This window comes from Microcaecilia unicolor, chromosome 3 (assembly GCF_901765095.1).
Source record: "Microcaecilia unicolor chromosome 3, aMicUni1.1, whole genome shotgun sequence".
NCBI classification, from domain to species: Eukaryota; Metazoa; Chordata; class Amphibia; order Gymnophiona; family Siphonopidae; genus Microcaecilia; species Microcaecilia unicolor.
In genome coordinates, this window is record NC_044033.1 from 219,775,162 (window position 1) to 219,786,195 (window position 11,034).

Below are 11,034 nucleotides of genomic sequence, written 5' to 3' on the forward strand. Positions count from 1 at the left end.
AATGTAATTCAATCAAAGCAGCAAAGAAATATCAAGAACAACAAAGCAGCAAAAACACAGAGCAGGCAATTCTGTAACAGGATTCACCATTTAGGCACTAAAATTAAGCAGCTCATGGAAATGTTAGCGCATAGTAACATAGTAGATGATGGCAGAGAAAGACCTGTACGGTCCATCCAGTCTGCCTAACAAGATAAACTCATATGTGCTACTTTATGTGTATACCTGACTTTGATTTGTATCTGCCATTTTCAGGGCACAGACCGTAGAAGTCTGGCCAGCACTAGCCCCGCCTCCCACCACCCGCTCTGCCACCCAATCTCCGCTAAGCTTCTGAGGATCCATTCCTTCTGTACAGGATTCCTTTATGTTTATCCAACGCATTTTTGAATTCCGTTAACGTTTTCATCTCCACCACCTCCCGCGGGAGGGCATTCCAAGCATCCACCACTCTCTCCGTGAAAAAATACTTCCTGACATTTTTGATAGATGTGACATTTATGCATGAAATGCACAACATTTTCCATGTCTCCCATTATGGATCTAGAACAATGCATAGAACTGAATCTTTATTGATTATGCTGGTTACTAAAATTAAGACCTTGTTAAGTCAAAATATTCTATCTGTCTAATTCAATTTGATGTTTCAGGGGCCTTTCATATTGTTGATAATACATTATTGCTAAATAGGCTGAATGGATTGGGTTTGGATGGTATTGTTCTGAAGTGGTTTAAGGGTTTTCTTGGTAATAGGCAATATAGTGTCAAAAAAGGAACATTTTCAGAGTTTTAGAGCTCAGTTTATAGCGACCCTTAAGGTTTGCCTTTGTCACTGATTTTATTCAATGTTTTTATGCGTTCTCTGGGAATATTTTATCAGCCTCATTATTTTTTGATGCTTCTTATACAGATGGCATTTTTATTTTGGTACCAGTCATAAATGATTTAATTTCAGATTTTACTTCCAAGACAAGATTGCTGGGTATCAACTAATCTGATAAAGGTTAATACAGCTAAGACTAAGTTGCTCTACTTTGACACATCTTTAAGCAGAGTACCACCAAACTTAGTTCTTAACAAAAATGCAGAGTAAAATATTATGGGTGCCACAGCTATGTTTAACTTTAACTTTGTAAAGCGTACATTTCACAAATTCTGCACTCTGTCTGGTTTCGTCATACATCTGTTCAAATACAGACTGTATAAGTGACCGCTTGTCAATCGGGCATGCTGAGCTTGATTTTTTTCTTTCTCTGTAGAATCCATTGGCTGCTAATCTAATTCCTGAAAACAAGGTAAAATTCACATTGGCAGCAGAGATTAATAATTGACTGAGAGCAAAACAGTAAAAACATTATTTTTAGAAATTAACTTCCCCCTTGCAACTACACTCTCCTCACTTGACATCATTCATCGCACAGTTCCTATTCCTATATTTTACAGCTCCCCCACTTTTAACCAAGTTTAGCCATCCACATATGAATAAAACCAAAACATGAAAGACTCCAGAAGAAATGGGAGAGTCATGGGATAGGAGGTAGTGTCCTATTGTGGATTAAAAACTGGTTAAAGGATAGAAAACAGAGAGTGGGTTTAGATGATCAGTATTCTCAATAGATAAGGGTAGATAGGGGGGTTCCCCAGGGGTCTGTACTGGGACCACTGCTTTTTAACATATTTATAAATGATCTAGACATGGGAGTAACTAGTGAGGTAATTAAATTTGTTAAAACTTACAAGAGGACTTTGCGATTGTTGTTTTCAAACTGGTTTATTGATATCTGAAAATCTGAAAACTAGATTTCAGATTTCAAAACTGCCAGATAGTATTAGAACTCTCTTTCTTTTACTAAAATTGAGCTGAACTCACTCTCTCCCCCATCCTACCCCACCTGGTTTTCTGCAGACACTCTAAAACGATTAGGAGTGGCTAGTTTCTGTTGAGAGCTAGGTAGCTTCAAAGTCTTTGCTTGTCTCCTGCCTGAAGGAAACTCACTCAGATAAGACTTGTGCTGGCTTTATTCCTGGATATTCCTACGCTAAAGCTGTGTTTTTGGACATTTCTGGTGTATTTCGTAACCTGGTCTTCCCCTTGACTTAACCTTGTCTTCCCCTTATCCCAACCAGCTGTGTAGATAAGTGGCTTAATACAGTTCTAGAGATAGGGTTTACAGCAAACACATTCCACAGGTTTTAAATTTTAAGTCCTCCCACCCTGCCCCGCATCCCACCCACCCCAGGAGCTTTCCTAAATACACTAATCACAAATTAACTCCACCCAAATACAAATCTCTCTGCCTTTGTGGCTGAAAAGTAAAGTTAATCTTGCATACTATTAACCCCATCATAGCACACCTATTCATACCCATTCCAATAAAAGAGGATGACTCTTATTCTCTGTAATAATTGTGGTGCTTTAGTTTCAAGGCCAATCATCTGGAGACTAAAGGCTTGTCCTATATGTCATCAGCTTGCTAGTTTAAAACAGGAGCTCATGGTGGTCTAAGATAGGAAAATATTGTTTCTACTGATATGAGAAATATTATTGTAATTTCTTCTGATTGATATTTCAATTCCGAGTTTTCTTTAACAAGTGTATCTTGTAATTATGTGAAATTATAAATAAATAAATTAAAAATAAAAATAAAACAGGAGCTCAATAAAGTAAAGCAGGAATTAGATGCACTTAAAGCAGCTTCAAAGACTCCAAAAAATCATACTGCACAGAATCAAGCCAAATTCACACCACTGTCTCAAAGGATAAAACCACCTAAGAATAGGTGGTTCACGGTAGGCTCAGGCAGATTTCGTTATGTAACACAGAAGCATCCGCCCTCAGAAGTGTTGCCTCTACAGAATTCGTTTGCTCCATTACAGCACTGTGATGTTCCTTAAAATAGAACGGAGGCAGAAGAAAAAGCAATGAAGGTGGAACAAAAAGATAGGAAAGTACTCAAAGGGATAAGACACCCCCAAATCACTAATGTTGAAACACATACCAGGAAATGTAGATGGAAAGCGATGACCACAAATGCTCACAGTCTAATCAATAAAGTTCATGACCTTCAAGCCCTGATGTTGGAGGCAGACTTAGACACTATTGCAATCACAGAGACATGGATAAATGGTTCCCATGAATGGGATGCAAACATACACCAGGCTATAATCTATTTAGGAAGGATAGAGATGGTCGTAAAGGTGGAGGAGTAGCTCTGTATGTGAGAAATGATATCACGGCCAATGAAATGACAGGGACATGGGGAAAAGAAGAAGCAATATGGATCACCTTAAAAAGAGATGATAGAACCTCTGTCCACTTGGGTGTTGTGTACAGACCCCTGACACAACTGGAGGAACTAGATAAGGATCTGATTGCGGATATTCAAAAGTTAGGAAAGAAGAGAGAGGTGCTGTTGCTGGGAGATTTCAATCTGCCGGATGTAGATTGGAAGGTTCCGTCTGCAAAATCAGAAAGAAGTAGAGAGATCGTGGATGCTTTTCAAAGTGCTCTGCTCAGACAAATGGTGATGGAACCCACGAGGGAGGGAGCGATGCTGGATCTGGTGCTCACAAATGGGAATAGTGTGTCAAATGTCCGAGTGGGTGCTCATCTGGGCAGCAGTTACCATTAAACGGTTTGGTTTGATATGACAGCTAAAGTGGAGGGCAGCCACTCAAAACTCAAAGTCCTGGATTTCAAGTGTGCTGACTTTAGTAAAATGGGGGAATACATGAGGAAGGAGCTGATGGGATGGGAGGGCGAGAAGTGGAAGGACAGTGGTCCAGGCTGAAAGAAGCTATAAACAGGGCTACAAACCTTTATGTAAAGAGAGTAAATAAAAGCAAGAGAAAAAGGAAACCGATATGGTTCTCCAAGCAAGTGGCTGAAAAAATAAAGGCTAAAGAGCTGGCATTCCTGAAGTACAGAAAAACTCAAGAAGAGGAACACAGAGAGGAATACCGGATGAAACTAAAAGACGCCAAGAGAGAGATACGTCTGGCGAAAGCGTAAGCGGAAGAACAAATGGCTAGAAAGGTAAGGAGGGGTGACAAAAATTTCTTCAGGTATATTAGTGAAAGGAGGAAGACAAAAAAGGGAATTGTGAGATTGAAAGATGCTGCAAACCGCTATGTAGAAAATGATGAAGAAAAAGCAAATTTGCTAAACAGATACTTTTGCACTATTTTCACAGAAGAAAATCCTGGAGAAGGACCACAATTGACTGACAAAAGTACATATGAGAATGGAGTGGATAGAGCACGGAAGAGAGTGTGTATGAACAACTTAAAAATCTGAAGGTTGGCATAGCCGTAGGACCGGACGGGATCCACCCCAGGGTATTGAGGGAGCTCAGAGAGGTTCTGGTGAGTCCTCTTAAAGATTTGTTTAATAAATCCTTAGAGAGACGGGAGAGGTTCCATGGGAGTGGAAAACGGCAGATGTGGTTCCTCTTCAGAAAAGTGGCGATAGGAAAGAAGCTGGAAACTACAGGCCGGTAAGCCTCACTTCGGTTATTGGAAAAGTAGTGGAAGTGATGCTAAAGGAAAGGATAGTAAATTTCCTGGAAGACAATAAGTTGCAAGATCCCAGACAACATGGTTTTATCAAAGGGAAATTGTGCCAAACGAATCTCATTGAATTCTTTGACTGGGTGACCGGAGAATTGAATCGTAGACATGCTATGGACGTAATCTACTTAGATTTCAGCAAAGCTTTTGACACGGTTCCCCACAGGAGGCTCTTAAATAAACTTGATGGGCTGAAGATAGGACCCGATGTGGTAAACTGGATTAGGAACTGGTTGGTGGCCAGACGCCAGAGGGTGGTGATTAATGGAATTCTCTCGGAGGAGGGAAAGGTGAGTAGTGGAGTGCCTCAGGGATCGGTGCTGGGGCTGATTCTGTTCAATATATTTGTGAGTGACATTGCCGAAGGGTTAGAAGGTAAAGTTTGTCTTTTGCGGATGATACTAAAATTTGTAACAGAGTGGACACCCGGGAGGGAGTAGAAAACATGAAAAAGGACCTACGGAAGCTAGAAGAATGGTCTAAGGTTTGGCAATTAAAATTCAATGCGAAGAAATGCAAAGTGATGCACTTAGGGTGTAGAAATACACGGGAGTCGTATGTGTTAAGCGGGGAGAGTCTGATATGTACGGACGGGGAGAGGGATCTTGGGGTGATAGTATATGAGGATCTGAAGGCGACGAAACAGTCTGACAAGGCGGTGGCCGTAGCTAGAAGGTTGCTAGGATGTATAGAGAGGTGTGACCAGCAGAAAAAAAGAGGTTTTGATGCCCCTGTACAAGTCGTTGGTGAGGCCACACCTGGAGTATTGTGTTCAGTTTTGGAGGCCATATCTTGCTAAGGATGTAAAAAGAACTGAAGCAGTGCAAAGAAAAGCTACAAAAATGGTATGGGATTTGTGTTACAAGACGTATGAGGAGAGACTTGCGCACCTGAATATGTATACCCTGGAGGAGAGGAGAAACAAGGGTGATATGATACAGACGTTCAAATATTTGAAAGGTATAAATCCGCAAACGAACCTTTTCCGGAGATGGGAAGGCGGTAAAACGAAAGGACATGAAATGAGATTGAAGGGGGGCAGACTCAAGAAAAATGTCAGGAAGTATTTCTTCACGGAAAGAGTGATGGATACTTGGAATGACCTCCGCGGGAGGTGGTGGAGATAAAAATGGTAATGGAATTCAAAAATGTGTTGGATAAACATAAAGGAATCCTGATCGGAAGGAATGGATCCTCAGAAGCTTAGCCGAGATTGGGTGGCAGAGCCGGTGGTGGGAGGCAGGGCTGGTGGTTGTGAGGTGGGCCTTGTTCTGGGCAGACTTTTATGGTCTGTGCCCTGAAAATGGCGGAAACAAATCAAGGTCAAGTATACACATAAACTTTCACATATGAGTTTAAATTGTTGGGCAGACTAGATGGACCGTGCAGGTCTTTTTCTGCCGTCATCTACTATGTTACTATGGCAGATGACGTTTATGCATGTGGGCAAGAGGAACCCGAACTATAGCTAAGTAATGCAAGGCTCCACCTTAGGAGTCACCGACCAAGAAAGGGATCTCGGCGTCATTGTTGATGATACATTGAAACCTTCTTTTCAGTGTGCCACGGTGGCTAAGAAAGCAAATAGAATGTTAGATATTATTAGGAAAGGAATGGAAAGCAAAAGTGAGGACGTTATTATGTCTTCGTATCGGTCCATGGTGTGACCACACCTTGAATATTGTGTTCAATTCTAGTCGCCACATCTAAAAGAAGATATAGTGGAATTAGAAAAGGTACAGTGATGGGCGACGAAAATGATAAAGGGTATGGGACCACTTCCCTATGAGGAAAGGCTGAAGCAACTAGGGCTCTTCAGCTTGGAGAAAAAACGGCTGAGGGGAGATATGATAGAAGTCTATAAAATAATGAGTGGAGTGGAACAGGTAGATGAATCATTTGTTTACTCTCTCCAAAAATACTAGGACTAGGGGGCATGCGATGAAGCTACAAAGTAGTAAATATAATACTAATCGGATAAAACTTTTCTTCACTCAACATGTAATTAAACTCTGGATTTCGTTGCCAGAGAATGTGGTAAATGCGGTTAGCTTAGCTGGGTTTTAAAAAGGTCTGGACAGTTTCCTAAAGGAAAAGTCCATAGACCATTATTATAATGACTTGGGAAAAATCCACTGCTTATTTCTGGGATAAGCAGCATAAAATGTATTAAACGTTTTTGGGATCTTGCCAGGTATTTGTGACCTGGATTGGCCACTGTTGGAAACAGGACACTGGGCTTGATGGACCTTTGGTCTGTCCCAGTGTGGCAATACTTATGTATTTATGCCTTGTTCTTACTCTCAGGCTTTCCTTCTTGAGACCTTGATGAGATACGTACCTCCAGCAACAAAAATACACCATAAGTGCTCCTTCCGCTCCTCTGTGTTACTCCCTATATCTCTCTTGTCCTTGTAATAGTGAATTACTAAAAAATCTATTTTAAAAAATTGATTCATATCAGTAAGCCAAAACCGAATTGGTGAATCGATTTGAATCGTGAATTGGACAGCACTACTGTTCTGCAGGGATGATCTTTAGTTGCAAGAAATATGAACATATGACACCTTTGCTTAGAGATCTTCATTGGCTGACTGTTTCTGCAAGGGTTGAATTTGTTTAATTTATACAATCTTCTGTGGTTCAAGTCTATCTGACCGCATTACTCTGATAGACTATTCTTCTGCGGATCGATCTATTTGTAGTCATTATTCTCTAAATCTAGCCCTTCCTTCAGTGAACAAAATTCAATATAAACCTTTTTTTTGATAATTCCTTTAGCTATTCCGCAGTTAAACTGTAGAACTCAATTCCTAGTCTACTCTGGGGATTTCAAATTACTATCAGTTTAGGAAGTCTTTAAAAACTTTTTCTTTTCAAGAAACATTTTGAAGTGTGAATGTTGCTGTAGTATAATGATTACATGTTGTAACCCGCTTTGATTCTTTGAATGAAATTAGAAGGGTAGAAAAACCAGAATAGAATAGAAAATTGTGATACTTGTAAATGTAAATGTCAGCCCAATCTATGGCCCATCCGTGCTTCTCCCCTGCAAATACCCCTCTGACATTTCTCAAACTATAAATGTGAGTTTTTTTTCTCAAATGTACTTTTATGGGTTAGTGATCAATAAAGTTCTTAAATGTCAACCCAATCTATGGCCCATCCATGCTTCTTCCCTGCAAATACCCCTCTAACATTTCTAAAACTATAAATGTGAGTTTTTTTCTCAAACGTACTTTTATGGGTTAGTGATCAATAAAGTTCTTGCAAAGTTTGGACATTATGACTCAAAAAAGGGGTAAAATGATGTACAGGTTAGGACATTCCTTTTTGTGGAAGTACTTTACTCACACAAAGCAAAGATGTCCTCAGGAAGCCTCTTTTTAAAATGGCTAAAAGTGTGTGTTTTATGAACCCTCTCCAGCTTATAATCGAAAAAGAAAAACGCCTATATTTAGACCCAAATCGGTAGATGGGCGTTTTTCTCGCAAAGGCGCCCAAATTGGTATAATCAAAAGCCGATTTTGGGCGTTTCCAACTGCACTCCTTTGTGGAAACGAATAAAGTTGATGGGGGCGTGTCGGAGGCGTGGTGGAGGCGGGACTGGGGCGTGGTTATCAGCTGAGGAGAGATGGGCGTCTTTAGCTGATAATCGGAAAAAAAAGGCATTTTCACCGCGATTTTGGGTCACTTTTTTTGGACCCTTTTTTCTCACGAACAAGTCCCAAAAAAGTGCCCCAACTGCCCAGATGACCATTGGAGGGAATTGGGGATGACCTCCCCGGACTCCCCCAGTGGTCACTAACCCCCTCCCACCAAAAAAACCCCACTTTAAAAGCTTTTTCCCAGCCTTTATGCCAGCCTCAAATGCTGTACCCACCTCCATGACAGCAGAATGTGTTCGATCCTGTCACAGCCTTTCCCTGGGTCAGATGTGGCTCTCGGGTGCAGTACAGGGTCACATCAGCATTGCATTGTGGTGAGTGTAGGGTATTGGGCTCCGTGATTTCATTAGATTGTGTTACAGTCTCACGATGTTGGTAGTTGGTAGGCTCTTCTCCCATGGTGCTTTCCCCCCTGCCTACTGGGTCAGAGTGTGCCCTGTTGTGTTTCCTGTTGTAGTCCATGCAGTAGTGGCCATTTTTGTAAGCCAGTTTTAGTTCCCTTTCCTGTGTTAGCCATGTTAGAGAACTTAGTTCTTACCTTGAATGTGGCTGAAAGAGGGCATTGTACAGCATTCTGCCAGCTCTGACCTACTGCTAATCTCAGTACCAGGGAGACTCGTTGCCAGTGAGGCACAACCTCTGATCTGCAGTTGGGAGCTCAGCACCTGTGGTAAGGGAGCTATGCATGTGGGAGCTTTTTCTGAAGTCCACCGCACTGACCTAGGGTGCCCAGTTGGTGTCCTGGCATATCAGGGGGGCCAGTGCACTACGAATCATGGCCCCTCCCACGACCAAATGGCTCGGATTAGGACGTTTTTGAGCTGGGTGTTTTTAGTTTCCATTATCGCTAAAAAAAACAAACGCCCAGCTCAAAAACGTTCATTTTTCGAAAATAAGGTTCGGCCCGCCCCTTCACGGACCCGTTCTCGGAGATAAATGCCCATGGAAATAGGCGTTTGCGTTCGATTATGCCCCTCTCTGTGTACTGTAAAGCAATTATATGACTAAATCTGGTAAGTGGCTTTGAAACATCTCCTTTAAATTATATCAGATCAATATTCAAAGTGATTTAACTGGCCAAAAATAGTTAAATCACTTGCTCAGGGCTAACCGGTCAAATTCAATAGCTCTTAACCAATTAGTGCTGCTGAAAATATCCAGTTAGAGCCTATCAGTCTCATATCCAGCTATTTTGGGGGCATTCTGTGGTCTAAATAAGTACTTGACTGGTTAATTATATTCAGCAATTAATTGGCCAAAGTAACTGCATAAATAGTACAGATAAATGTCTATACGGTGCCCCATAGCTGATTACAGGCTGAATATCGCACTTAATGGCTATGCTTTATCCAGCTCCACATACCCGGAAATTCAGTGCTGAACCTCAGATATGGTTTGGCATTGAATTTATGGGAATACATTCCAGTAGTGGTCAGCAAAATGCTAAGCAACGCAGGCTGAATATCAACCCCTATATCTTTAAAATTAAGAGCAATATTTAGCCACTCTTGTAATCTGACGTTATTTTTGAGAAGTTAAGAAAATATTCTGTCTTCTCAGATATGGAGAACTGTATAAGATGCCCAGAGGACCAGTGGCCCAATGAAAAAAGAGATGTCTGCATCCCAAAAATAATAATCTTCCTTTCCCATGAAGAATCTTTGGGAATCATTTTGATGCTTATCAGCATTTTCTTTTTTCTCATCACTGCTGTCATTTTGGGAATCTTCATTTATTACAGAGAAACTCCTATTGTGAGATCCAACAACCGGAACCTAAGCTACATTCTCTTAGTCTCCCTCATGCTCTGTTTTCTCTGCTCATTGATATTCATAGGACATCCTGAGAAGGTGACCTGCATTCTTCGACAGACTGCCTTTGGAATAACGTTCTCCATCTCTCTCTCTTCTGTCCTGGCAAAAACAATCACAGTGGTCATGGCTTTTCAGACCACTAAGCCTGGAAGCAAGCTCCGGAAATGGATGGGTTCCAGAGTCTCATACTCTACAGTACTTTCTTTTTCCCTTCTTCAAGTCCTCTTTTGCCTTGTCTGGTTGGGAACTGCTCCACCATTCCCACATCGTAACACGCAAACAGAAGATGGAACAATTCAAATTGAATGTAATGAAGGATCAATAATTGCATTTTACTGTGTTCTGGGTTACCTGGGATTTCTGGCTGGTATCAGCTTCATTGTAGCTTTCCTAGCAAGAAATCTACCTGATAGTTTCAATGAGGCCAAGTACATCACCTTCAGCATGCTGGTGTTCTGCAGTGTCTGGGTGTCTTTCATCCCAACATACCTGAGCACCAGGGGCAAGTACATGGTAGCAGTGGAGATATTTGCTATCCTGGCCTCCAGTGCTGGAATACTGGGGTGTATCTTTATCCCAAAGTGCTACATTATTCTGTTGAGGCCTGACAGGAACAACAGGAAGTATATTACAAAAAATAAATTGATGTAAACTTCCATGAATGTTAAAGGAAAGCTAAAATAACAGCAAAATCTTACATTCCAACTCATACACAGTCTGTCTAATATTCAAGGCCAGCTGTACTTTCATGATTCTCAAGAGGGCTGAACATTCAGTCACTATCTGAGTAGATTATACTTTTAGTTTAAATGTATAGTTATGTCACGGTGACTACAATATCTGAAATATTCAGGACCTCAGCTTTTATATACAGTAGTTCTGATCAGTGGCGTACCAAGGGGGGGAGGGCGGTGGGGGCGGTCTGCCCCGGGTGCACGCCACTGGGGGGGTGCCGCGGCACGTGCCTGCTGCTAGAGTTCGCT

General features: G+C 41.4%; 1 protein-coding gene across 1 annotated transcript in view; it reads left to right on the forward strand.

Annotated features, from left to right (window-relative positions):
- The window catches only part of LOC115464381 (vomeronasal type-2 receptor 26-like), a 75,425-nt gene extending 64,723 nt beyond the window's left edge, over positions 1-10,702 (forward strand). The window contains exon 7 of the mRNA XM_030194767.1: positions 9,798-10,702. Coding sequence (XP_030050627.1) covers positions 9,798-10,702 — 905 coding nt within the window. The remainder of the gene's footprint in view (positions 1-9,797) is intronic.
- The last annotated feature ends 332 nt before the right edge of the window (positions 10,703-11,034 follow it).